This window comes from Lynx canadensis, chromosome E1, assembly GCF_007474595.2.
Source record: "Lynx canadensis isolate LIC74 chromosome E1, mLynCan4.pri.v2, whole genome shotgun sequence".
Lineage (NCBI taxonomy): Eukaryota > Metazoa > Chordata > Mammalia > Carnivora > Felidae > Lynx > Lynx canadensis.
This window is the reverse complement of record NC_044316.2, coordinates 15,738,744-15,766,136: the sequence shown is the minus strand read 5'-3', so window position 1 is coordinate 15,766,136 and position 27,393 is coordinate 15,738,744. Positions and strand designations below refer to the sequence as shown.

Below are 27,393 nucleotides of genomic sequence, written 5' to 3'. Positions count from 1 at the left end.
AACTGTCATTCCACTTCCTGTGTCTGTGAATTTGACTGCTCTAAGCGCCTCACATGAATGGAATCACACAGTATTTGTCTTTTTGTGGCTGCTGATTTCACTCAGCACAGTGTCCTCAAGATCCATCCGCAGCGTAGCATGTTTCAGAATTCTTTTCCTTTTGAAGGCTGGGTAATATTCCACAGTATGTATATACCACATTTACATTTTGCGTGTCCATTTATCTGTCAGTAGAGATGTGGGTTTCTTCCACCTTTTGGCTGTTGTGGATAATGCTCCAATGAATACGGGTGTTTCCCAGTCTACTTTTGGGCTTACTTCACACAAGAGCAATAGGCCATCCCTGAGACTTGGTCAGGGATGGGCTCACTGCCTTGGTCCTGGGAGAGTGGGTGGGGAGCCAAGTGGGTGGGGAAGGCTTGGCCCTCTGGTGCCGTCCTCTGCCAGACACTAAGCTGTTGGTGCTTCTGGAACCAATCTACTTGCCTGAGGACGTTCCAGATTTCCTTCCCCTCTGCCCTCGGAAGAGGGTGCTGGGTTCTTGGTTCTCTCCTGTATAGGAGGAAGGTGGCTGTTGTCCACCATGAGCCTGGCATGGGTGGTGTTAGGAGAAAGGACTGTTGGGCAGTGGGAAGTGCACGTGGAGCTCCTTTGAGCCTGGGACTGGCCAGCTGACCTTAAATGGAGCAGTTGAAGATGTTTTAGGGTAGGCTGGATATGCTGCAGTACCAATCAGTTCTGGAATCCCCATGACTTAACACCAGCAAGGTTTACTGCTTGCTCACACCGGTCCCTCACTGGTAGGCAGGGGCCTCCGCTCCACATGGTCACTCAGGGTCCCAGCCGATGGAGGCTGCACCTTCTGAACCCACGGCCCCCGAGGTGACTGTAGCAGGGGAAGGAGAATGGAGAACTTTCACAAGGGCTGACCAGAGCAGAGAGAGTCAGAAGGTGTCAGGGCCTTGATGCGGATGTGAGTATGTACCTGTGTGTGCCTATGTGCATGGGTGTGCATGTGTGTATATGTGTGTGTGCCTCTCTGTGTGCATGTATCTGTGCATGTGGGCCAAGAGCAGAAAGAAGCTGGCTGGGCAAACCACATTGCTCTTTCCCAGCACAGCCCTCACCTGGCTTTGTACAACTCCTGAGGAAAGGTGACTTGGTGGTTCAGGAAGAGGCCATTGATTTGGGGAGGTCCTTTCATCTCCCCTCAGTGGGTGACAAAAGGAAGTTGGAATAGGCAGAAACACTGACCCTCTGGAGCTGAGGGGACAGAGAAGGGCATGAATTTTGAGGTACCCTTGTATGGCCTTGTTCAACAATAGAATTATTTTTAAGGTCTAGGGAAGCTTTGTGGAGAGTCAACAGCGTGAGCTGAATGCCAGCGAGTCTGGCCTCCTGGCAGCAATGGACAGAGATACGGCGTGTTGCTGTGGGTGGATGTGGGAGTGTGTGCAAGCACGTGCAGGCTGGAAATGTCTTGGCTCCCAGGCTCCCACCGGGGGCCACTTGGCCCTACGATTGAAAGGAACCCCCAGTGTGGAGGGCAGAGGTTGTAGATTCTGACCCTGGCTGCCACCAAAGTACAAGGCTGCTTTAGGGGTCTTACTGACCCCTCTGGACCTTACATTACTTATCTGTTTTCTGAACTATCCGTTTCTGCTTCTCAGCACTAGATTGAGAGTCATTTAATTTTTCATAAATACTCTAGGGACTCATGAAACCATATATGGGAGAGGGGCTCTAAGGAGGCCATTCCAGGCGGGTGCTAAGTGAGATTGGATTTGAAAGTCATTGTCATAACGGCCCTTTGATTCTCCCTCTTCATTGCCTCCTGTCCACTCCATCTTCTGCCTCTTTGGGGCCAAGCGGCATCTCCCACCAGCAGCAGGCAGAGGGTCAGAAGAGCAGAGCCTTAAATCAAATCAGTCCAGGATCCTTACTTCTCACCAGTTCATGGCAGTTCGGGGAGGAAGCAGGAGACAAGTTAAAGCTGTTAACTGTAACAAGGGTTAGAACACCTATGGGATGTGTCAGAGTGACCTCCTGGCCCAAGACCCTAAATAAGTGAATTGGTTGTTAGGGGAGGAGATTCGGAGGAGTTTTAGGGAATTGTATCCGACAGTTGGCAGTTACCAAGCGTCCGCTAGGTGTGACTATTGTTCTGAGTGCCAGAAGAGGGCTGTCCTTGCCCTCCAGATTCCTGCCACCTAGTGGGGGAAACCAGAATATACCAAAGACCTAATGCATGTGAGTTTGACCTTCTTTGTAGAGGAATGTTTCTTGTCTGATTGATCGAATGCTGCGCTGTTTGTGAAACGCTTTTCTTCTTTGGTAGCTTACACTGCTCTTCAGAAAAGCCCCGCGGAGTGGGCAGGACAGCTGTGTCTTCCCATTTCACAGTGAGAAAGTGGAGTCTCCCAAAAAATGAGCACTTTGCAGGAAGTCCAGAAAATCTGGGACCAGAACCCAGCTTTGTTTGACTTCTGGCCCCGGGCTTGACTCATTGCAGCCCACTGACTGGCTGATAGGCTACTGGCAGTAGTGGTGGGAGTGTCCAGTCCTGTGTGGGGTCTGTTCCTCTCATTGCATCTGGCGCATAATAACGTAGATGTTTGTTGAATGACTATTGTTCATTTACACATAAAGATTCCCTCCCTTCTGGCAAGGTCATCTAACCATTCTGCACCAGAATTCCTCTATGTTCAGTGGGCATAGAGCTGCTTTTTCGACAGAGCAATTAGAAATCCTAGGCCCCTGTGCCTGGGTGGCAGATTATGTCAACGTCAGAAAGCAATGGACTTGCTCCAAAGAGTAGACTCTAATTTGTCGGTCAGTTGTTTATTAACCAGGTGGCCCTGGACAAGACCTAGAACCTCTTTGAGCCTCAGTTTCCCCCTGTGTAAAATGGGGGAGTAATAGCTACTCTGACAACCTCCACGTGTTGTGAGACCCTGACTTGGGTCTTGCTTTGTACGCTGTGAAACATGGTGCAGATAATAGTGTTTCTCTTCAATCTCTCTGAGCCCGGACACTGGGGAAGCCCCTCTCCCTTCTCTGCCCAGGGCCGTTGGCAGGCCCCTTACCTGCCATTTCTGCCCCTGCCACTGAACCCCAAGACCTAGGATTCCTTTGTCTCAGGCTCTGGGGCCCTGGCTTCTCCAGGAGGCCCTGGTCTGCCTCCCTCCTCAAGGGAGCCCAGAGGTAGAGGATCTGATCGAATCTCCATGGCAACCAGAAGCTGAGCCTCACCCCCTCGGGGTGGAAGCATTGAGTCTGTCTCGACAGCCAGGCAGAGCCAGAACCGGTCTCTCTAACTCCAACTGTGCAGCGGCGCCTCCAGGAACCGGCTGCCCCCGTCGCTGATGCCCTGTCTTTCAGTTGCCCCTTTGCTGGGTTAGTGCCCCTGCTCCAAGCCTGCGTGAGATCCTCTGGGTCCTGAGGAGGCTACCCTGTGGGCCAGGGGGCTGCTGCAGGCCCTGCACGAATGGGACAGCCGGCCCACCGTGTACAATCTGAGCCAAGCCCTTTACGTCCGCCCCTTCGCCTCTTCCCAGGTAGACCTCCTCGTCCTTCACAACTGAATTCATATCCGCCTCTTGCAAGTTACCTGTCTTTCCTGCGCTTCTCACACAGCGCTGTTTCAGAGTTCAGTTTCATTGACTAAGGGTCCTTGTCTCCATCTGGTGGTTCTCAGCCTTACAATACATTAGAATCACCTGGGGAGCTTTTTTTTTTTTAATTTTTTTTCCAACATTTATTTATTTTTGGGACAGAGAGAGACAGAGCATGAATGGGGGAGGGGCAGAGAGAGAGGGAGACACAGAATCGGAAACAGGCTCCAGGCTCTGAGCCATCAGCCCAGAGCCTGACGCCGGGCTCGAACTCACGGACCGCGAGATCGTGACCTGGCTGAAGTCGGACGCTCAACCGACTGCGCCACCCAGGCGCCCCACCTGGGGAGCTTTTAACAGCCCCGAGGCCCAGCCCTCCCCACCCCACCCCACCCCCGGAACACACCAGTTCTATATGGATCTCTGGAGCAGGAGCCAGTTATCAGCAGTTTCCAAACTTTCCAGGGAATTCTAGTGTGCAGCAAAGTTTGGAACTACTGTCTGAAAGTTTAAGATTTAAGCTACTCTGATGGCCTGTGGCGTCTTCCTCAATGTGAGCCTCTGGAATATAGGCTGGTGGATGCACAGTTGGGTCAACTGATGGAGGACGGTCCACGGAGGACCCAGTTGTGTGTTTCCAGACCTCTGGTTTTTTTTTTTGTTTGTTTGTTTTTCAAGGACTAGGAGATCCCCCAGGGCACTTAATGCTTAGGAAGAGGACAAGGTAGTAATGACGATTACTATTTATTTAGCATTTGCCCCAGACCAGGTGCCTCGCACTACAGATATTTTCTCACTGGAACCCCACGGAAAACTCATGAGATTATGTGTTTTCCCCATTTATAGGTGAGGAGACTGAGGATCTGGAAGCTTAAGTAGCTTGCCCAAGGTCACATGGCTGTTAAGTGGTAACACTGAGATTATAACCTGAATCTGACTCAAAGCCTATGTATGCCCTTAACCACTATGCTATCCTGGTTCCCCAGCCCCTCTCCTCTATAGGTTGTAGAGGAGGAGATACTGAGAAGGAGGTGACTTGTTCCACAGGAAAGATGCTGGTCCAGAGATGCCTCACCTTAGTGCCATGCTACCACTGAGAGGCTCCCAGTGGTATCTCCTGGGTCATCTGGGGTCACAGGGCCCTGAAGGCGTGCAGCCTGCTTTCCTGTTCCTTCAGCTGACCTCTCTTGAGGACTGTTCTGTCTGCCCAGACACTGTCCAAGTTCCTTAACCTAATTGTGTTATTTAATGTCATCCTACAGCCAGCCTGTGACATGGGCATTGTTATCCCTGTCTCAAAGATGAGTAACTGAAACTCAGAGAGGCCTGGAGCCAGCCAGCTGACAATCCTCAGAGCTATTTTTTTTTTTAAGAGAGAGAGAGAGAGAGAGAGAGAGAGAGAGAGAGAGAGAGAGAGATTGAGAGAGAGAGCATGTGTCAGGGAGAGGGGCAGAGGGAAAGAGAGGATCTTTTTTTCCCCCAATGTTTTATTTATTTTTGAGCGAGAGAGAGGGGAGGACAGAGAATCCCAAGCAGGCTCTGCCCTGACAGCAGCAAGCCCTATGTGGGACTCAAACTCAAGAACTGTGAGATCGTGATCGGAGCTGAAGTTGGACGCTCAACTGACTGAGCCACCAAGGCGCCCAGAGATGGGGCCAGGGGCGGGGGGGAGAAAGAGACAGAGAGAGAGAGAGAGAAAATCTTAAGCAGGCCTCACACTCCGCGCAGAGCCTGACACGAGGCTCAATCCCGCAGCTCTGGGATCACCACCTGAGCCGAAATCAAGAGTCAGACACTCAACCAACTGAACCACCCCGGCACCCCCTCAGAGCTGATTAAACATAGTTCTTTCAGTTCTGTGGCAGCCCAGCTCTGGCATGGTCAATATGACCCTAGACTATAAGTCAGCCTTGGGGTCTTAGTTCCCACCACGTTGCGGGGAGGCCAAGTTTCATAGCCCTGTGTGCCCCCTCAGCTGTGTGGGGGAGATGAGGGTCCCTATATAGCTTGTCAGCCTCAGAACTGACCCCAACTGTTGAGTCTAGCCAGTGTCCTGGCCTGCTGAGAAGGTAGGGAAGACCCAGCTTAGTTGGAGGAGGAATTTGAGGGTGATAGGGGACTTGGCGGGGGTGGGAAATGAGCAGGTCTGTGCCTCTCCTGGGGTGGGGGGGCCGACACTGGAAAACCACTCGTGCACAGTTTCACAACAGGATCGATGCAGGCCTCAGCCCAGCACCTGGCATCCAAGGGAGGTCTGAGCAGGGAGAAGAATCATTTTCTGCGAGTTAGTGACAGGAAAGGCAAGTTGGAAGGACTCTATCCATGCAGGAGGGCACCGGGACCTCAGCTCCAGCTACACCAGACTGTTCAGTAATGCCCCAAACAAAAGGGTGCAGTTGTAACCCCGTTCTCTGCAGCTCTGCTCCTCTCACTGGAACAGCTGCTTCCTTCCCCTCTTGGGGAAGCGTCCCCAAGGATGCTTGCATCCCGTCAAGGGATGCGGAGACCCACCTCCAGATGGATCTCTTCCTCCACCAGAGTTTGACACCAGTTGTTTCTTCCTCTTGTGGGCCCTGACAGCAACCTGCCCACATGATTTTTTCTGTCTGTTCGGGTCCCACTCATGACAGTGGTTAAAGCACTTGTCCTGGAGTCAGACTACTATTCAACATGGTTTTCCACTTACCAGCCACTAATCCCTCTGGCAAGTGACCTCACTCCCTACGCCCTCACTTCCTCAATTGTAAATGAGAATCGTAATGGTACTACTTTCTTGTTTTTAAATTTTACATAAGTCGGGGCGCCTGGGTGGCTCAGTCGGTTGAGCGGCCGACTTCGGCTCGGGTCATGATCTCGCGGTCCGTGAGTTCGAGCCCCGCGTTGGGCTCTGTGCTGATGGCTCAGAGCCTGGAGCCTGTTTCAGATTCTGTGTCTCCCTCTCTCTGACCCTCCCCTGTTCATGCTCTGTCTCTCTCTGTCTCAAAAATAAATAAACGTTAAAAAAATTTTTTTTAAATAATAAATTTTACATATGTCTACTTGTGTAACCACCACCTAGATTTCCGGCACCCCAGAAAGTTCCCTCATGCCCCTTCCCAGTCAACACCCACACTCTCCCACAGCCCACTCCCCAGGGAGCCACTAATGAGAATTTTTATCACCCTCCATTTGTTTTGCCTGTTGTTGAACTTCATATAAGTGGAATCCTGTGTACGTGCTCTTTCGTGTTGGTTTTCTTTTGCTCAACATGTTTGTAAGATTTTTCCGTCACGGGGTTACTTGGAAGATGAAATCAGGCTGTGCCCAACACAGACACAGATGACAGTGGGCATGTGTAGGACCACACTGGGAGATCCCAGAGGGCAGGAATGGAGTCTATGCCCCTGTGCTCTGTTCCCACCTGATGCAGCGTGTGGTGGACAGAGACTTTGGATGTTCTCTGAAGACCTTGGATGCTGCTTCGGTGGGAATGATGGTCAGGACTGGGCTGCCCTCCAGCTGTTCTCCCAAGCTTTCTCTTCCCCACTCCTGTGTCAGTTCTAGGGCAGAGAGTAAGCTTATCATCTGGTATCAGCCTTCGTAGCATCCCTGCTGGGAGCACAGGACTATTCCACAGCTAGAACTTAACTTTATCCTGCACTCACCCACAGGTTCTTAGAGTGTCTGAGAAGAGGTTGGAAAGACCCCCCAAACTGCCTTTAGCATCTGTTTTGGAGGTTGGGTGTACCAGGACATAGTCTTGGCTGTGCCCTTCCATCATTGGTGCTGGACAGTCTTAGGGGAAGGTTGTAAACAGCTTGACACCTGTATGCCTCCAGCCATTTGGGCACCCTTTCTTCCCCTTGCACTTACCAGAGCTTAGGATGGTGGAAATGAGGGCTGGTCGCTTGGGTTTGAACCCGCCCCAGACGGGCCAGCTCTTCACCTTGCCCAAAAGGAGCATGTCTGAGGTCTCCATGTCTGTCACTGGTCAGCTCATGTTCTGTCATCTGGCACAGGCTCCATTACAGACTCGGAATAGGTAACCCTACGTTCACGTGTGGTCCCAATCTGGATGACTCCTAAGAGATCTGGAGGTCACAGGCTTCTGCCTGCATTGTAACTTGAGAGAGGAACTGGTGCATCGAGCGGCATTATCTGAAGTTAGCGATATTTGGCAATGGTGTGGCTGGCAGGACCCCACAGCAGGTGATGGTCCAGATGAGCGGCCCCCACTGGGTCCTGCCTAACTCTTAGCTTGGTTCACAAGGCCCTCGGTGTGCTGGTCCGTGCCCGCTTCTCCAGCGCTATCTGCCACCTCACCCTCCTGCTCATTCAGTGTCCCAGCCGTGCTGGGCTATTTATAGTCCCCTTGAGGGGCCCTGCTGTTTTACACTTTGTGCCTTTGCCAAGCCTCTTCTCATTGCCTAGAACTCTGCTCCCGTCCCCATCTGCCTGGCAAGCACCCACACATCTTTCAAGATTCAATTAATAATGTTAATAATAGCCACTAAGATTTATTGGGTGCTTACTATGTGCTAAGTGCTTTGCATGCCTTATTCCAGTTAGTCCTCAAAGCAGGCCTGGGCACTTAGCCCCTTCATCATCCTCTTTCACATTTACTCGATTAACCAATATCCATTTATAGGCGGCTGCCCTGTGCCAGGCACTCTTGTGAGCACAGAGAGGTTAGGAAGTGATGGAGCCTGGACTGGAACCTGAGCCGTGTGGCCCTAGGGCCTCGCTCTTAGCCACAGCGATAAACCACCTCCCTCTGGGGCACCTGGGTGGCTCAGTCGGTGAAGCGTCTGACTCTTGGTTTCGGCTCAGGTCGTGATCTCACAGTTTGGGAGTTCAAGCACTGCACTGGGGTCTGTGCTGACAGTGCTGAGCCTGCTCGGGATTCTCTCTCTCCCTCTCTCTCTCTGCCCCTCCCCTGCTTGTGCGCACACACGCCCTCTCAAAATAAATAAATAAACCGCCTCCCTCTGAGTACCACCTAACCTCTTCCAGTGCCCCCTCACCCACACTGTTGCCTCCTCCCTCTTCTCTGCCTCACCTGTGAAGTACTTCTGTCATAGCACCTGCGATGTCTTATTGCTTATTGGACAGCCTTCCTCTGCTGGGCTGGAAGGGTATCACTCAGGAATGTGTTTATTTTAAGTGGCAGAAAATCCAACAGATAGGGGCTTATATTTTTCACTTAAATAAAAAACAAGATGGACTGTTTATTTATTTTTTTTAACGTTTATTTATTTTTGAGACAGAGAGAGACAGAGCATGAACGGGGGAGGGTCAGAGAGAGAGGGAGACACAGAATCTGAAACAGGCTCCAGGCTCTGAGCGGTCAGCACAGAGCCCGACACGGGGCTCGAACTCACAGACCGCGAGATCATGACCTGAGCCGAAGTCGGACGCTTAACCGACTGAGCCACCCAGGCGCCCCAAGATGGACTGTTTCTAATGTGGTTCAGTAGCTCAGAAGCATCAAGGGGAATGTCTGTGTTCTTTATTGATCATTTCCTCACGACAGCAATATGGCCACTGTCACTCCAGTCATATTTGCGTTCAAGGCAAGGAGTCCCTTTTTAATGATCAAAGCAAAGGCCTTGCTGAGGCCCCATCATGCTTTACTGGGTCTCATTGACCAGAACGATGTCAAAGGGCCACCCTAGTTGTAAGAGAGGCAGAGAAAGTGAGTGTCTTGCCTGGGACTGGGTCCTTTGCCACCTCATATAAAACCAGGGGAGAAGGGAAGATGGATATTGGGTAGGAGCTAGAGAGCAGAGATCACATATTAATTTCTCCCGAATTCTTAGAATCTGAGGGCTTTATAATTGTTTTGTGCTATTGCCTTGCATTTATCCTGTGCAAATACAGACCCTTTTACTTTTTCAAACCTAGTATCCTAGTGTACATGCTGTTATTTCCCATTTCACTAAATAAGATGATACCTACTATCCATATAAATTTTTTTAAAATTTACATCCAAGTTAGTTATTATAGTTCAACAGTGATTTCAGGGGTAGATTCCTTAGTGCCCCTTACCCATTTGGCCCATCCCCCCTCCCACAACCCTTCCAGTAACCCTCTGTTTGTTCTCCATATTTGAAAGTCTCTTATGCTTTGTCCCCCTCCCTGTTTTTATATTATTTTTGCTTCCGTTCCCTTATGTTCATCTGTTTTGTCTCTTAAAGTCCTCATGTGAGTGAAGTCATATGATATTTGTCTTTCTCTGACTAATTTCACTTAGCATAATACCCTACAGTTCCATCCACGTAGTTGCAAATGGCAAGATTTCATTCTTTCTGATTGCCGAGTAATACTCCATCGTATGTATATACCACATCTTCTTTATCCATTCATCCATCAGTGGACATTTGGGCTCTCTCCATACTTTGGCATATTGTTGATCACCATCCATATAATTTTAATGGCTACATAGTAGTCCGTCTTGGAGAAATACCATACTTTACTCAACCGGCTCCCCATAATTAATCATTTGGGTTGTTTTTAATAGTTCACAATCATAAAGAACCCTGTGATTAATAACCTGTAACCTTATTTCTAGATACACTTATAATTAATTTCTGAGGACATAGTCTTGGGTTATGCTGGGTTAAAAGCTCTGCCAACAAATAGAGCTTTCAAAACCAGTTACCAAACTGAATTCAGACAAGCTGTCCCAGTTGTACATACCCTCCAAGAGTTTCTCTCTTTTTTAAGATTTTATTTTATTTTTAAATTTTAAAAATGTTTTTATTTATTTTTTGAGAGGGAGTGAGTGAGACAGCACGAGTAGGGGAGGGACAGAGAGAGAGGGAGACAGAATCCAAAGCAGGCTCCAGGCTCTGAGTTGTCAGCACAGAGCCCGACCCGGGGCTTGAACCCATGAACTGCAAGATCATGACCTGAGCCAAAGTCGGACACCCAGCCGACTGAGCCACCCAGGCACCCCTAAGATTTTATTTTTAAGTAATCTCTACATACAACGTGGGGTTCAAACAACCCTGAGATCAAAAGTTGCACACTCCACCACCCAAGCCAGCCATGTACCCCCATACCCTCCACGAGTTTCTGAGGGTACCTGTTCCCTGGAAACTTTGGGTATTTTTTTTAACCTTGCTGATTTGATAGAAAAATAGCAACAATCACAACCCCCCCCCCCAACACACACACACAAAATCAATTTTCTTTGATTACAGGGAGGTTAACATTTTATGTTTTTTATTTTTTAAAGTTTATGTATTTATTTTGAGAGAGAGAGAGAATGCAGGGGAGGGGCAGAGAGAGAGAGAGAGAAGGAGAGAGAGAATCCCAAGCAGGCTCCACACTGTCAGGGCAGAGCCCAATGCAGGGCTTGAACTCATGAATGGTGAGATCATGACCTGAGCCGAGATCAAGAGTCGGACTCTTAACCAACTGAACCACCCAGGCGCCCCTCCATCTCGTTTTTTCCTGTGTTTCAGAGTAAGTTGAAGACAGCAGTACTCTTCCCTGCAGTACTTAAGCGTGGATATCATTAACTAGTGTTCAATATTTAGTGAAATATGTATATGTATTTGATGAAGGTGATGGAGGCGTCAACCTGTGTACCCCAAATCCCTGTCAAGACACAGAACATTTCTATCACCCCGGACAGTTCCCTGTGCCCCTTACAATCAACTGCTGTCCCTACCCCAACCCCAGAGGTAACTGCTATTTTCTGTTTGTTTTCAACCATAGATTACTTTTGTCTGTTCTAGAACGTCATGTAAGTGGAACCATACAAGATGTGCTCCTTTGTGTCTGGATTCTTTCACTTACCATAATGCTTGTAAGAGTTATTTCTGTTGTTCTATGTATCAGTAGTTTGTCCCTTTTTACTGGTTCTTTATTGTAAGGATATATAAGGAATACCTATTTTTTTTTAATTTTTTTTTCAACGTTTATTTTTATTTTTGGGACAGAGAGAGACAGAGCATGAACGGGGGAGGGGCAGAGAGAGAGGGAGACACAGAATCGGAAACAGGCTCCAGGCTCTGAGCCATCAGCCCAGAGCCTGACGCGGGGCTCGAACTCACGGACCGCGAGATCGTGACCTGGCCGAAGTCGGACGCTCAACCGACTGCGCCACCCAGGCGCCCCAGGAATACCTATTTTTAAGGGGTGGGCAGAGCAAGAGGATTCCACCAAGGAGACTTAGAAAGAATAGTGAAGGCAGTAGGAAAAGCACTCAGACAGAAGGTCAAGAAAATCATCTGGGTCAGTTATAAATAAGTTTGACTACATATAACATAAAAACTAAATAATAGTGGCTTACATAACAAGCATTTTTTTCTCCTCTCCTCTAAAAGAAGTCTGGAGGTAGACAGTCCTGGAGTGGTATGGCAGTTCATTGTGCCATCACCAGCCCAGGTTCCTGGCTTTGCACTCAGCTACCTTCAGCGCTGGCTTCTAGCCTCAGTATCACCTCATGGTTTAATATGGCTGCTGGAGCTCCAGCCATCCCATCTGCTTTCCAAACTGGCAATAGAAGGAGGAAACATGGAGGGGAGGGGGGAATGGCATACCTTACAGCTAGACCAATCTTTCTTAGCAGCCTTCCTCAAGGTTTCACACATATCCACTTAACATCTCATTGGTTGGAACTTATTCACATGGCCCACACCACTAGAGAAAGTAGTCTTTTAGCTAGCCACTGGGCACACTGCCACTCCAAATATAATGATATTTCTGCTACCAGGAGGGGAAATGGATATTGGCTGTTAGTAGCCTCCTCTGACTTTTCTCTTTTGAGACCTAGTGGCCAAGCCATGGTCAACTCAGCCTTTCTATCCATGGCCTCTCATAAACTGAAGCCTGTGCTTGGTAGTTTTCCATCCTCCTGAGTCCCCAGGACTCCTTCCTTCTCTGAGGGTGGGTTTCTTTTATATCCCTTTTCCTGGTAGGGGCTCTCCTGGGTCTCTGACTGACTTCCTGGGCTGTCAGCGTTTTACAGAGGGTGGAATGAAAGGAAAAGCATCTAAGAACATTTGCAGAGAGCTCTGTATGCATTCTCTCCACTTCTGGGCCTCCCCCACTGCTATGGCTGGCACCCTTCCCTCCCCACTTTGGTCAGCCTCCCCTGACAAGGAGAGCTGCGGAAGTAGATTTCTCTGGAAGGTCAGTGAAGCTCAAAGGGGAAAGGATGGCATTTGGAGACAGACAGACTTGGGTTCAGATCCTTGCCGCAAATCTCTCCGAAACTCAGAGACGTCTGCAAACAGGGGATGGTGAGAACAGCTGTATAGACGCGGCTGGGTTGAGAGGAGCAGGAGACGCGGGTCCGTGGCCACCACTTGATCGTGCACAGGTGGGGGAATGCCACCGGAGACCTTCCCGCCTTGCCGTGACCCAGGCAACTCCAGACCGTGTGGTAGAGGCGAGCCTTACCACCCTCCCTGTTGTTCCTTCTGCCCCTTGGAAATAAATAAATTAAGGCTAACGGATCTGGTCCTGTGACCCCTGGAAACACAGGTCAGTGTATAGGAGAGTCAGCACGGCCTGCTGGAATCTGAACTGTTGGCCGGGTCAGGGTTCACCATAGCTCGAACCCCTGACCATGACTCCAGACACTAATAGGAGAGCCTGGAGCCTCCTGGAGGAGACATGGCAGGTTAACATGATGTTCCATTCCCTCCTTGTGCTTCTCCAAAGTGAGTAGGTCTCCCCAAACAGCCGGGCCCCCTCAGAGTGCCAGACTTGGGCAGAATGGATGCTGTGGCTTCTCTTTCTCCCTCCTGCCCCATGGAAATAGCAGAGTCGGCTCACCGCCCGCCAACCGCACGCATAGGTCCTGTGTCCTCTGGTCAGTGAGCCCTATTTCCACGTGCATGGCACACACACATCACAGTGGCTCTTCACTTGCATGCCTGTTCTGGGGGAAAAAAAAATAGTTTATGTTCTCTGACAGCTTAATGGGCCGTCAGCACAGGGACTGGAGAGGAAGTCAGAGGGAGCAGGTGCGGCGAGGCTGGGGGAAGCTCTCGGCTGCCAAAGGGCCAGATTGGACTGAGTATAGCTGTGGCCAGACGCCCTGGTGACCTGTTGACACCATTCTCAGGCTGCCGGCTGCCCTGGGGCTGGTATGTTGTGACAGAAGAGGAGGAGCCAGGGCCCCGTGGAGAATTTGGCTCAAGCCTGAGACCTGAGAGGGACAGTGCATTCCTCTGCTCATTCATTCCCTCCACGCACATTTCCCTAGATCCTGCCGCGTGTCCGCCCGTGGGTTCTGGGCACACAGCAGTGACTGAGGCACCCCCCCCCCGGTCCTGCCCCAGAGGTGCAGGGACAAATGGGCAAGATAACAGAGGCACTAGAAGGCCACATGCTGTGGTTCTGAGCTGGGACGCCAGGGAGGACATCCCGGAAGAAGTGAAATCAGAGCGGACGGTGGGACCAGGCCCAGCCAGGGGGTGAGGAGCCATGAGAGGATCGCTTGTGCTGCTGCAGGAGAGACCCCACCGGTGGAGCTTGGGGGCCTTTCTGAGGTGCTGCCCTATGCCCCCATGGGCCCGGCCCGCTGTTCCCTGGAGGGGTGTTTGTGCGTGGGCTCTGCAGCCTGGTTGGTGCGGGCAGCACCAAGGGGGTTAACGGCAGCTCCACTTCCCTGCAGCCCTTTCTTCCCTCTTCTCTGAAGGGAGCCTCCATTGAAATTCTAGAAATAAGTGCCGGCTTTTGAGTCTGCTGTGAAACCATGTCCCTGCCAGGCCCCAGAGCCACCTTCTCGCCCACACTGTGCCAGCCTTGGGCTCCATCTTGTGCAGGGGCCTCATTCAGAGGGGTGAGGACTCCCCGGGTGCAGTGCCTCAGCCCTCCGCCCTGAAACCTGCTCTACCCCCCACACCAGGCATCGGCTCGGTGTACAAATGGTACCCAAGGAGGAGGGGCTCAGGAAGTGACATCGCCTGGCCCGCCCCACCTCCTTATTCCCTATAAAAAGCAAAATGGTGACTCAGAGAGGAGAGTTGGAAGCGTCCTGCCTCCTGCTCCCACTGTGAATTTTTAGACTTGGAATTAGGCAGGAGGCAGAGGAAACAGCGGCTCGAAATCCACGACTGACATGCTGTTTGGCGGGTGGCAACCGTGGAGCCGCTCCTCCCCTACTCCCAGCAGCCCCTGAACTGCAGCCCCAGGCCCTGCTGGCGCTCCCCAGCCCCTCTCGAGGCCCGGGGCCCCCACGCAGCCCCCGCCCGGGCCTGGCTGTGCATGCCGCACCGGGGGGCATGGCAGCCGGGGGTCGCCGCAGGCGCCCACTGCGCTATCAGTCCCTGGCAGCCCTCGTGGAGGACTCTCAGTGGCCTTTCTTGTTCCTTGTCTCAGACTTCAGCTACGGGGCAGACGACTACGACGGAGAAGGGAATGAGGAGCAGAAGGGGCCCCCGGAGGGCTCGGAGACCATGCCGTACATCGACGAGTCGCCCACCATGTCGCCCCAGCTCAGTGCCCGTGGCCAAGGCGGCGGGGACAGCATCTCCCCCACCCCACCTGAGGGGCTGGCGCCTGGGGTAGGTGTACCTGCTTTTCCTTCTGGGGGGGGGGGGGAGGCAGGCATGGGTGTTGTGGGCCAGGCCCTGCCTGGGACGCTACTGGGAGAGCAGGGCTGGGGAAATGTGGACCTGGCGCCCTTGTCACCTCATCCCAGTCCTGGGCCCCTCAGACTAGGCTCCCCACCACCACCTGCTGCTCTCTCTGCCACCCCTGCACCTATCTCTGCCTCCTCTACCAGCCATCTGCTTCCCCTGCCTTCTGGACACCCTCACTTCCTCTCTCAGCTTTCTCTTCCAGCCCCTCTCTAGCAGGATGGGGCCTGGGGGAGGGAACAGGCCCTTCTCTCTGGGCCAGAGCAGCGCACGTGGCCTGTGGGCTGTAAATGCACAGATGCCGGCTCAGCAAAGCGAGGCTGGTCTCCGTGCTCTCTGTGAGGTGGAGTGAGCTGCTTCCGTAGCATTCCCTGAAGATCAAGGGCCCCCCATGCTGCCCGCCTCTGTTGACTCTGGAAGGGAATCAGCCCTAATGGTGTCCCCCTCTCCTCTTGTCGGCTGATAGGAGCTCTGCTCCAAAGAGAAGCATTTTACAAGGAATATTAAGTATGTGCTTTGAGACGGGCCAGGAGGTTTGCAAGCCTTGTGATTCATGCCGTTCCTGGCCGCAGGGACTGGCTGTGTCTGGGCCCAGCTTGTATGTGTGCACCTGAGACACATGAGCAAGTGAGGCAGAGGGGCTCCTGGGGGCTGTTTTTCTGGAGTTGGGGAGAATCAAAGCCCTTCCTCTATTTGGGGGGCTGGGGCATGGAGAGTCTGGTCCTGCTTGGTAAAGGGCTTGTCCAGATGCGTTCTGTGGGGGACCCCTTTCTTCCCTCCAACAACCCCGAGGAGCAGTCACTCAGATGCTGTGAGATACTTGTTCCCCTCCCGAAGGGCCCAGCAATCCCCGCTCCACAGGAGGGCTGCCTGGACTCTACCATTTCTGGAGAACCCCCTGCTTCTTTCCCTCCCAGCCTCCTTGGCCACCTTCCACCCCTCCGCAGAGCTCTCACCCCCTCTTCACACACTGGGGTGGCTGTTATAGCCTTTGGCAACAAGGGCCTTGGCAACCGGCTTCCCACTTGAGGGAAGCCACATTGTTGCCATGGCAACAGAGGCTGAGGCAGAGCTTCGTGGCTGCCAGGCAGTGCAAGTTTGGAAATGGATGGCGGGGGCAGGTGGGAGGTGGAGGGGACGGGTGAGGTTCAGGACCCCCACAGCTGGCATTCTGGAGTGTTGCCCTGTCATCCTAAGGAAGGCGAGAGTCCACCATCTCGGACGTGCAGGGCAGGATTTTTGCTAGTGATGGAGGGAGTATTTTGGGGCGTGAACTGAGGCCAAGCAGAGGAAACAAGGCTAAAACTCTTGCTTCCCATCTCTGCCTTCAGGTCTCTGACCAAACAGAGCTCAGAGGCCCCCTGGAGGACTCAGCTGTTACCCCACTGTGAGCAGGTGCAGGAAGATTCACTGTAGGACCCAACCCAGAGCCAAGAATGCTGGCTGAGAGTTGAGAACGTGTGGCCAAACAGAGCTGCTTGCTGACAAGCGAAGTGCCTCTGCCATTTTCATCCCCCTTCTCTGCCTCCCCCCACCCCCCTGCCTTCCTCCTTGCTTCCTTCCTCGGGTCCTTCCCTCATCACGTGACCGCCTCGCTGGCATGCTTGCCCATCGATTTTTAGATTCCTTGGTGAAAGGTGCTAGTGGGTGCTTTTCCCAGTGAAACAGATCACAGGCACAACGGGAGACACCCCCTTGCCAGTGACTTTCCTCACTTTGTGGCTGCCCATTTTGTTTGGTGGCTCACGAGTGAGTAACTGGGTTTTTTTTGAGGACTTTGAAATCCAGAGATGCTAAGTGAGAACTGACTAAAGTGCTTGGGAACCCCGGAATTGATTTTTTTACACCATTGGCTAGAAGTCATGCGAGGTAGGGGTGGGGAGCATTTATCCAACTTGGCGATACGGGTGAAGATTCCAGTCCGATGAACCTCCTTCCGGCCCACCTTCCTTCCTGGAGTTAGTTGCATTTCTGCCCTTTCCTCTGGGTCACTGGCCCCATCTAGTGGACTCTGCAAGTATTGCTGTTTACATTGGGGTGCCACAGAGTTGACACACCCCTTCCTGAGTACTTGGGCGCTATTTTGGTTTAAAAACAAAACAAAACAGAAAACCAAGGTTTTTGCTACTTGGCTCTGTTCATTTGGTCAGGCAGGTCTCCTCCCTGCCAGGCTTCCTGTTGGGGCCTTGGGAACCAAGGGGACTTTTGGACCAAATCAGACGATTGTTCTAAGTATTCAGATGTCTGGCCTCTGGCAGCTGGGCATTTCACAGCCCTGTATGCAGCCAACTTGTGCTGGGAAGCCTAAGGTTTGGTCCTCCAGAGAACAGAACCAATGGGATGCCTATCTATATCTGTAGGGAGATTTATTTTTTTTTAACGTTTATTTTTTTTTTTTGAGAGAGAGACAGAGCATGAGTGGGGGAGGAGCAGAGAGACAGGGAGACACAGAATCCGAAGCTGGCTCCAGGCTCCAAGCTGTCAGCACAGAGCCCGACAGAGACAATGCGAGAGACAGAGTGTAAGCAGGGGAGGGGCAAACAGAGGGAGACACAGAATCCGAAGCGGGCTCCAGGCTCTGAGCTGTCAGCCCAGAGCTCGACGCGGGGCTCGCACCCACGAACCGTGAGATCATGACCTGAGCCGAAGTCGGACACTTAACCGACTGAGCCACCCAGCCGCCCTTGATCATGGAATTGGCACACTTCATTATAGGCCAAGAAGTACCAAGATCTGCAGTCAGCAAGCTGGACACCCAGGAATGATGTAATAGTTCCAGGTTGAGTCTGAAGGCCTAAGAACCAGCAGAGCCAAAGAGTGTGAGTTCTAGTCTGAAAGCCAGCAGGCTCGAAATCCAAGAAGGGCCAGTGTTTCAGTCTGAGGCTAAAGCCTGGAAGAGACTCGTGTCTCAGCTTGACTGGCAGGAAGAGTTCCCTTTTATTAGGCCTTTTTGTTCTACTTGGGTCTTCAGTTGATTAGATGAGGCCCACCACCCCCATCAGGGAGAGAAGCAGCTATACTCAGTTGCCTGATGCAAATGTTAATCTCACTCAGAAATGCCCTCATGACACACTCAGAATAACTTTGACCGAATGTCTGGGCCCAGTCAGGTTGTGACACATAAATGTAACAATCTTGACAGTCTCACTCATGCAGCAGCCCAGAGAACGGAAGGAACACGAGCTTTGGATAGGTGAACACCTGCTACTCTCTAGCTGTAAGGCCCTGGATGAGTGCCATGACCCCTCCGAGCCTCACTTTCCTCATCTCGAAATAGGACCAGCTGCCTGGATTGTTGGGGAGAGACTGGGATAGCTCAGGTGAAGCCCGCAGCTCTGGGTCTGGCTCACCGTGGGTGCTCAGCCCTTGGCGACTGGGACCCACAAGACTTTTCTTGCCTGTTTTTGGAGCCAAGACCATTGTAAGGACCTGGTCTAATGAGTATTAGCTAGACGAGGACTGAATCTGCTTCTGCAACCTCCTTTCCTGCCAGGTATGGTGGCCCAGATAGAGCCAGGTCTCTGTGGTGTCCCAGTCTCCTCGCTCCCCAACCTGCCCCCTACAGCCTGGCTCTGCTGCTCTTGTCTTCGGTGTGCCCCAGCTGTGCAGCCAACTAGGCCTCGGGGGAAACCTCAAGCCCTGCCCTGCAGACCCTCCCCTTCCCTCAAGCCCAGGCTGAGCAGAGCCCCTTAGTAGGGCCAGGGCCTCACATCACTGGTGGCTCGATTCGACCGACAGTGCCTGATTTCACCTTGGGAAGGCAGGGCAGGGACTCTTGATCTCAGCTGACAAGTTGGGGTACACGTTCCTCTGCCAGGACCATGGTCATACAGAAAAGCTTGCTCCCTGTAAGCCAGAGACTCCTCCCTCTGCCCCCTTGGGAGACACAGTAAAAAGTGGAAACAAGGCAGAGAAAAGATCTGGGTGTTGTCTCCGGGCTTCCGCCGCCTAGCTCTGTGACCTGAGGGATGCCACGCCCCCTGTCTGGCTCCAATCTACTCATCTGTAAAGGGAAGATACTGAGAATTTCCTCCCTCCTGACCGCCCACACCCGTCATGAGGTTTCCGTGAGACGGTGTCAGGCAGGGCGCTTTGCAAATTGTAGAGTCTGTACCCACGTTGGTGGGACTGCTCAATGTCAGACTTGTTCTGTAGTTCTGGGGGTATCCAGAGGCAGGTCAGAGGCATCTAATAAAAGGCCTGATGGAGGGGTTCAGACTTTAGCCAGCGGGAGAGTCCAGAGTAAGGGCGGGGGGCGTTGAAACGGTCACCGTTGTCCTTCCATCTCCCCCACCCTCTTCTCCTCGTCACAGCTGCCTGGACTTGCGCTGAGCCTTTTACGCAGGTTGTCACATTCAGGGCCTGTGAAGTTGGTGCGGTAATCGTCATCTTAAAGTTGAGGAAACAGGCTGGCAGAGGTGATGTAATTCATCCAAGACTAGCCAGTGGGACCAGAGATTTGTTGAAACTCAGGTCTCTCGGACACCACCTCCCTTGTGAAGTTTTACAGCCCGTCGCTGAGCCCTTTGCCCTTTGGGAAGAGTGCACCGTTCCTTGTGGGGCCGGTCGGCCCCGTGAGATCGGGAGCCCCAGTCCCCGATCATTTCCACGGCCCCCCTCCGCAGTTCCTGGCACCTGCTGTTTGTGGAACTGAACTGAGTAGTACCAAGTGGCCAAGGAGGACTCAGATGCAGTCTCAGGGCATGAAGTTCGGGAGATCTCTGCTCCCTCTTTCCTTCTTCAGTCCCTTCCGAAGGTTGGGTTTGGGGAGTTGAGGTTGCTTCCAGGTGAATGGAGGAGCCAGGTGGAGAGCCAGAGCATGTGAGATTGTGTCCCAGTCTGGTCCCTCTGGACATTGTTAGAGGCCTGGGTTGGGTGGGCTAGCGGCTGCCGTGGTCTTTACTCCTCTCAGGAGTTTCCATCTGCCAGTGGAATCAGAGACAGACTCTCCTCAAGTTTCCAGCATCCTGTCTCAGCAGCCTTGCCCCCCACTTGTCCGTTTCTGGATCTTTGGGCCCCACCGCTACCAGGTGGCGAGCTCGGAGCCCATGGGCTTCATTGCCTCCTAACTCCTCCCATTACTGGGTGAGCTCCCACCCCATTTGTAGATGAAGAAACTAAGGTTCAGGGGGGTTCCCTGGCTTGTCTGGGTTGAGAAGGAGGTGAGTAGGAAGTAGGGAGACATAGCGCCCTGGTTGCAACCTCAGCCCCCTCCACGGCAGGTCCTCTCTGGCCCGTGCCCTCTTCACACCTGGCTCGGATCTGGCCTTCTGTGGTTGACCACACCTGGCTGACCTGGAGCATCCCTGTAGCTCTCGCAGCCTGTCTGCATCTGCCCCTCCCTGCCAGCATGCTGGGATCAGAGTTCCGTGATGGATTTCACATCCACCCCTAACGCTTCTTCCAAAGGGACATTCAGTGAAGGGATGCTGATCTCCTGCAGGTCCCGGGCACTGTGGCTGTAAGGGTGAGCTCAGCCAGGACCATCCTCTGCACTTGAGGCCCTGGAGTCTCCAGGGGTGGGGCAGGGAGGCAGACTGACCTACATGTAATCACACCAACTGGGGTGAAATTGCGTGCGAACTAAGCGCCCTAGAAGCCCCGCCCCTGAGAATGTGCTCTCACAAAAGTGAGCCACCCTGGGGCCAGAGGCAAGGGGTTTGTGCAGAAGGGCAGAGCACCTCCTCCAGGCCAGCCGGCTGGCTCTTGCCCCAGGGATTGTTTTCCATCACTGTCACCCAGTTTCTCCACTAGTGGGTGCCAGCGCTTTCTTTCACACGGATGATGGACTGGTGAGCCTGCCACCCTCAGGGTTACCAACTGGGTGCTTCTGTCTGGAGGGTTTCCAGACCCCTCACCATCCTGCCCATGTGGCAAAAGGAAAAGAGCTCATAGAAACACTTCCAGAGGGGCTCCTGGGTGGCTTGGTCAGTTAAGCATCCAACTCTTGGTATTGGCTCAGGTCATGATCCCAGGGTCGTAGGATCGAGCCCCAGGTTGGACTTCATGCTGAGCGTGGAGCCTGCTTGGGATTCTCTCTCTCTCTCTGTCTCTCTATCTCTCTCTCTTTCTCCCTCTGCCCCTCCCTCCCCCCATGCTCTCTCTCCCTCTCTAAATTAAAAAAAAAAAAAGAAGAAGAAAAGAAAAAAACACTTCCATAGCCTTTACGAAATGCAGGCACTGTGTTACAGCACTTTCTAAGCATTAACTTATTTAGCCCTCGCCACGACCTCGTGAGCAAGGCACCATTATTGCCCTATTTCACAGATGTGGAAACCCAGGTGCAAAGAGGTTACACAACTCACCTAAGGTCCCACACCTGGTGAGTGGGAGGGTACTCGTCACAGCTGCTCTCTGCTTTCTCTCCAGAACATTGCCCTCTGCGCCTTTCTTTTACCTCTTTCTGGCTGTGTGGCTTTGGGCAACTTGCAGAGTCTTGGTACCCTCAGCTGAAAATGAGAATAAATACCTCCTGTCCGGAAGGGCTACTGCAAGGACCAAGTGACATAGTAACTGCGAGAACACCTTGTTCTGTCTGGGCTGCACAGAGGACCCGTTCCGGAGGTGATAGTTGAATTTGAATCTCTCTTGGGATGTGAACCCAGTTCTCCATGAGTCCCTGGCTCTGGCTGCCCTCAGACCCTCCTGTCCCTGCTCTAGTCCTGGCTGAGGGGGCTCAGCCCCCAGTGGCATTCTTGCCTGGTGAGGGCACCTGTGGAGGGCACCGCTGTGGAGGATTCAGGGGGAAGAGAGGCACACAGAGGAGAGCCCAGGTGCTGGGAAGGAGGTTAGACTTGTCTTGGGCCATTTCTCACTTGGCTACAGTCTGTCTTCCCTTCTCCCTGGCCCCCACTGCAAGGGTGTTCCCCTTAAGCCCACCTTCCGGGACACCCCCCGCCCCCCTCCAGGGGTTTGTGAGCTAAGGAAGGAGGGAAGTGCTGGGAACTTGAGATAAAGCCACGCCTGGCCCACTCACTTGGCGCCAGTGGGTGCTTACCCCTCCTCCCCTTCAACCTGTTTCCTTTGGTAGGACTGTTCCCTTTGGCCCTATGAGCCCCTTATCATATGACCAGTTTCCATAGGAACCATCCATCCAACCTCAACACCTTGATTTATCTTTTCGGGAGACCCTTTGCCTTGCCCTGTAAGCTTCGATTTCCACTCACCAAGTATTTTCTGAGCACCCACATTTTACAAGATATTGTGGGGAATTAGCATGAGCAGGGGTTGCCCCTAACCCTTCTCATACACACACACACACACACACACACACACACACTCTATTTCAAGGCCATCTGTGCAACAGCCTTGAAAGATGTACAGCGTCCCAAGGGAGGAGTCACGTGACCTCAGGTGGGGCAATCAGGGTGGGGAGCATGTAGGAGGCAGCCTCATAGGTAGTGTTCTGCCTGGGCATTGGTCAGGAGGGACGTTCTAGATAAAGAGGGCTGTGTAAGTTCTGGAATGTGGGGAAATCTCTGGAGATTTGAGAAAAGGAGAATGGTCTGGTGTGGCTGGGCATTGGGTTCATTGGAAGAGGTGGGGAGTGAGGCTGAGAGTGAGCTAGGGCTCCCCACTTCTGTGCTCCCCACACCCCACCACCACTGCCAAAAAAAAGGATAGCTGGTGCCTAATAAGGGCTGACACTTGCCAGGCATTGCCCTACATGGACTAGTCCTCACTGCAACCCTAGAATTGGTGCTATGATTATCCCCATTTTACAGATGAGGAAACTGAGGCCCAGGGTGTTTGAATGACTTGCCCAGGGTCACACAAACGTCAAGAAGCAGAGGGAGGATTCATATCCAGAATCTAGGGAAGTTCTTTTTGGTTTTGTTTTTGTTTTACTGTATAAATAGTGTCAGTATGGGCTTAGACCCAACATTTGCTTTATATAAAAACCCTATATATGATTATTGGAGTGACTTCTATAACAGAGAAGGGAAGGCAGAATGGGGAGCACAATTATCAGGAAGATGATGAATCTGCTTCCATCTATGGCTATAGCTGACTCTGTCTGCTCCTGGCACTGGCCCCCTGGGGTCAGTTCTTATTGGCCCCACTGAGCTCCAGCAAATCTGGTGGGGTTTGAGCCTGGGATAGTCAGAGAGGAGGAGGAAGGGGCTTCAAGCCCAGGACAGGTCTGGAGGTGGGAATGTGCCTGGCCTTTCAGAGGTTGTTGTCAACACTTGGATTGGTTGAATCACCAGCAAGGGCCCCACTGCCCTTGTTTGGGCTGATTTGGTGGCTTCCTGCTGGGCACGGAGTGAGCAATGTTTTAGAAAGAATAATCTGATGTCAGTGGGAGGGATGACCATTGAACAATGGTCCTGTCATTCCCTGCTTAAAACTCTTCGATGCCCTTCCCTCTCTCCTTTTGGTAAAATCCAACCCTTAGCAATGCTGCCAAGACCCTGCCTGATCTGACCACTTGACTGCTGCCTACTTCTGCAGCCTCTTGACCAACCCCCCAACTAGAACGTGAGCTCCAAGATGGAGGTTTGCCCTTTTCATAACCAAATGCTTGCTCGTTGAAAACGCTAGTGCCTAGAACTGGGCCTGGCACATAATAGATGCTCAGTAAACATCAGTTGGCTTATTGAATGAACACTCGCCACCCAACTGAATTCATTTCATTGTGCCTCCTCCAGTCCTGTCTGCCCTCCCCCGCCGCCCCCACTGGCATGGCTAGCCCCTGTTCATTTTCAAGTGTGAGTTTCAAGGTGACCTCCCGCAGAGAACCTTCTAGGACTCCCCCTTGGCGGCATCAGCTGTCTTGTGCTCTCTGTGAGGTGGAGAGAGCTGCCACTCACTCTACTTTCCCAGCCGGAGCAGTTACCACACTTCTTTTTTTAACTTCTTTATTTTCCCTGATTACCTCACTGAAAACCCAGACTTTACAGAAATATGTAATGTAGAAAGTGAAAGCCTCCCCAAGTGCCATCCTCCAGACAAAACTTCTGTTAAAAGTCGGTTGTGTACTTCTCCTTATTTTACCATGTGACATGACTGCATGCACAGTCCACTTGACACACTTGGCCGTCCCCTTCTGCCGGACATTTGGGTGTTTCTGGCCTTGGGCTGCAGTGAATGTCATTGTACACGGATCTTCGCGCCCTCTTAGAAATGTGTTTGCAGAAAAAGCCCTTAAAGTGGAGTTGCTGCGTCAGAGGGTGTGAACGTTTAACATCACAATAGACATTTCCGTGTTCTCCTTCCTGGGAGAGTTGTACCTCAGCCCCATAGTTCTGAGATTGCGCCCCGCTCCTGGCACTGCTGTGGCTCACAGCGGTCAATCTGTCCCCGAGCCCGTCAGCTCCATGGCGGTAGATGTAGTGTCCCGTTCGTGGGTGTGATACGAATGCCCAGTGCACAGCAGGCAGTTGATAGATACTTATTGATTCAGTGGCTGTGAGAATGAGGGATGGAGAATGAATGTAAGGGAAGGCCATGGGGTTTGGGGAGAGGAGACTATCGGTGGCTTTGAGAGCGTGGGCTTGACAAGTGTCAGAAATCTCAGTCGGTGCTCCTTGCCCTCCACAGCGTGGTTCCAGCCACATCTCCAAGTTCACCTCCTGCCCCTTTTCTATTCTCTTCTCCATCTGTGTTTGCTTACAAAAAGTTCTCCTTTTTGGCCTTCCTCCCTTTGCCTGCAAACTCTTCCCCTTTTCTTTTTTCTTTTTTTAAATTTTTTTAATGTTTACGTATTTTTGAGAGAGAGAGAGAAACAGCATGCATGGGGGAGGGGTAGAGAGAGAGGGAGACACAGAATCCTAAGCAGGGAATCCTAAGCTGTCAGCACAGAGCCTGACGCAGGGCTCGAACCCACAAGCTGTGAGATCAAGACCTGAGCGGAGGTTGGTCGCTCAAACTGAGCCACCCAGGCGCCACCTCTTTCCCAACTCTTTCCAGATGCTGCTTAGAAGCCACTCTCCTGTGAAGCTTTTCCTCTGAGGCAGGAATCTGCCTTTGTCCTATGTCCCCACTGTGTTGATCACTGAGACACTGTCTCTTTTGTTCCTATGTCCTTCACTTCCTATAGGTTGAGAGCACTCTAAAGGCTGTGTCTCCCAGATTTGTGTGTGTAATGCCAAGCTTTCTCTGGGTATGAAGGGACAAACAAGGGAGCAGATAGATGGACAGGCAAGATCAGGACTCAAAATGGAATATTATTCTGGCTGTGCAGGGGTGAGATGCTGCAAACTTTGGTCAGGTGGTGGCTTTAAGAAAAGGAAAAAAAAAAAAGGAAGAGCGAAGGGGACTCAGTAAAAGGGATGTGGGGCCTGAGGGAAGGAAGAGTCGCAAGATGGTGGCCCTGCCGACAGAAGTGGAGAAGCCAGAAGGGGAAGCTGGCATGGGGGTGGGGGTCGTTTGGTCTGGGTATGTGGAGTTAACGGGCTGTTGGTGGGACTTCCAAGTGAGGAGACCCAGCTGCCAGCAGAGATGTCATGGTTGGAGCTGAGCAAGGTGCTGGGTTACAAATGGTGATGGGCTGCCTTTGGCCTGGAAGTAAGAAGGGAAGACTTCTTCAATGGTGGAGAGCAGCGGGCTGGGGCCGGGGTCGTGAATGGGTGACTCCATGCTGACAGGAGGCAGAAGTAAGGAGGGCCAGCGTAAAGCAGAGCGGTCAGAGCAGCACCAGCATGCTTACAGGAGCTGAGGGATTTGAGAAAGGCCAGACTGCGGAGGCTAAGGAGTGGGAGAGGGAGGCCTCCGACTTTGGGATACGGCAGTTTAGGGACCTTTGGAGCAGGCTGCTTCTCTGGAGAGGAGGAACGGGAGCCAGGCTGAAGCAGCGGAGTGTGGAGGATGCTGGGAGGAAGCTCAGGTCCAGGGCTGGCTCAGGGCATTTGTAGGGGAAAGGGAGGGGGCATTGCTGGGACTTGTGAGTCACTTCCCCCCCAGGGGGAGGACTGAGGGCCTCTGAGTGGTGTCTGTATGCCCGATGGAGATGGAAGGGCATTCTAGTTACTCACGGGAATTTCCAGCCAGCTGGGGTGGGGTGGAGCAGAGATGCCTTGGATGTTTAGGGAGCAGCTTCTGAGAGGTTTCAGGGTTTGGGGAAGAAGTGGGTGTTGATCCGGCTCTGCTGGTTAGGGGCATGGGGAATGAAGTCAGGAATACTCCAGGAGACTTCCGAAGGCGCTTCCCTGATTGGGTGGGGGAAGGGACACCAGAGGAGCCCTTGGGCTTTTAGACCCTTCTCCCATTCCACCTGTATGTCTGACCAGTGGGTCAGTCCTGCCATGCACTTGAAGCTTGCGGGGTGCGAGGCAGAAACTGTGGCATAGAGCCCCGGGCTGGCACACTTGTGCTCTGGGGAATGCCAGGCCTAGTTGTTCCCAAGCACTGGGAACAGCCTCGCCCGCCCAAACCAAATGAGGAATTGTGGCTGAAAGGGCCCTTCAGATGTGCTCCGGCTATTTATAACCCAGCCAGGGCAGGGACAGGGAAAAACCAGGGACTGAGGGAGGGGGCGGGCTGTAAGGTGGGGTGTGCCTCTGTGAAGCCCTGTCAGTCCTGAGGCCCCAAAGAGCCTACCCCAAATCCCTCAGTCTCTATTTCAGCTTTGGTGACAGGGAGGAGCCTGTCAGTGGTGAGGACAGCTTCTCTGCTCTAGCAAATGGCACAAGCCCCATCTTGAGCTCAGAGCTTCCACAGACTTCTTTGGGGATTTGGGATTAGAAACTGTTTCCATTCTTCTCCTTTTCCCTCCTCTCCCCTCAACTCTCCATCCAGCTTGGAGGCTCAGCCAGGGGCCCTGTTCTCAGCTGAGGTGCCCAGTGGAAAGGAGAGGTAATGACAAGATGATGCACAGTTGACATTCCTTTGGAACTCATTTCCCAAGAGTTTGACCCTTCCCCGCCAAGGCCATTACCACCTGACAGGGGATATGACACGTGCATAAGGAGGCTGGTGGTAGATATGTGCACTGATGGACAGCTCCAACACTGCATCATTGAGAGCGTGTGTATGAGGAGAAAGCCAAGGGAATCCCTGGCTGGAGACACTGTTGGGGGGCTGGTGGGAGGTTGAGGGGGTTGGCTTGAGTGGGTATGAAGCTTCAGGGCTCACCACCCAGAGTCCTGAATTTTCACTTGATCTACCTGGGTGGTGGCACCTATGATGCAGGTTTACAAAGGTAAGTGGTGTGTTGGTAGTATGTGAAGGTGAACTGGATTCCAAGATGCCGGATC

General features: G+C 52.4%; 1 protein-coding gene across 3 annotated transcripts in view; it reads left to right on the top strand.

The window, feature by feature from the left end:
• ABR (ABR activator of RhoGEF and GTPase) overlaps positions 1-27,393 on the top strand; it is a 185,770-nt gene that overhangs the window by 73,770 nt on the left and 84,607 nt on the right. For all 3 annotated transcript variants that reach the window (XM_030296602.1, XM_030296601.1, XM_030296604.1), the window contains exon 2: positions 14,937-15,121. In XM_030296602.1, coding sequence (XP_030152462.1) covers positions 14,937-15,121 — 185 coding nt within the window. The remainder of the gene's footprint in view (positions 1-14,936; positions 15,122-27,393) is intronic.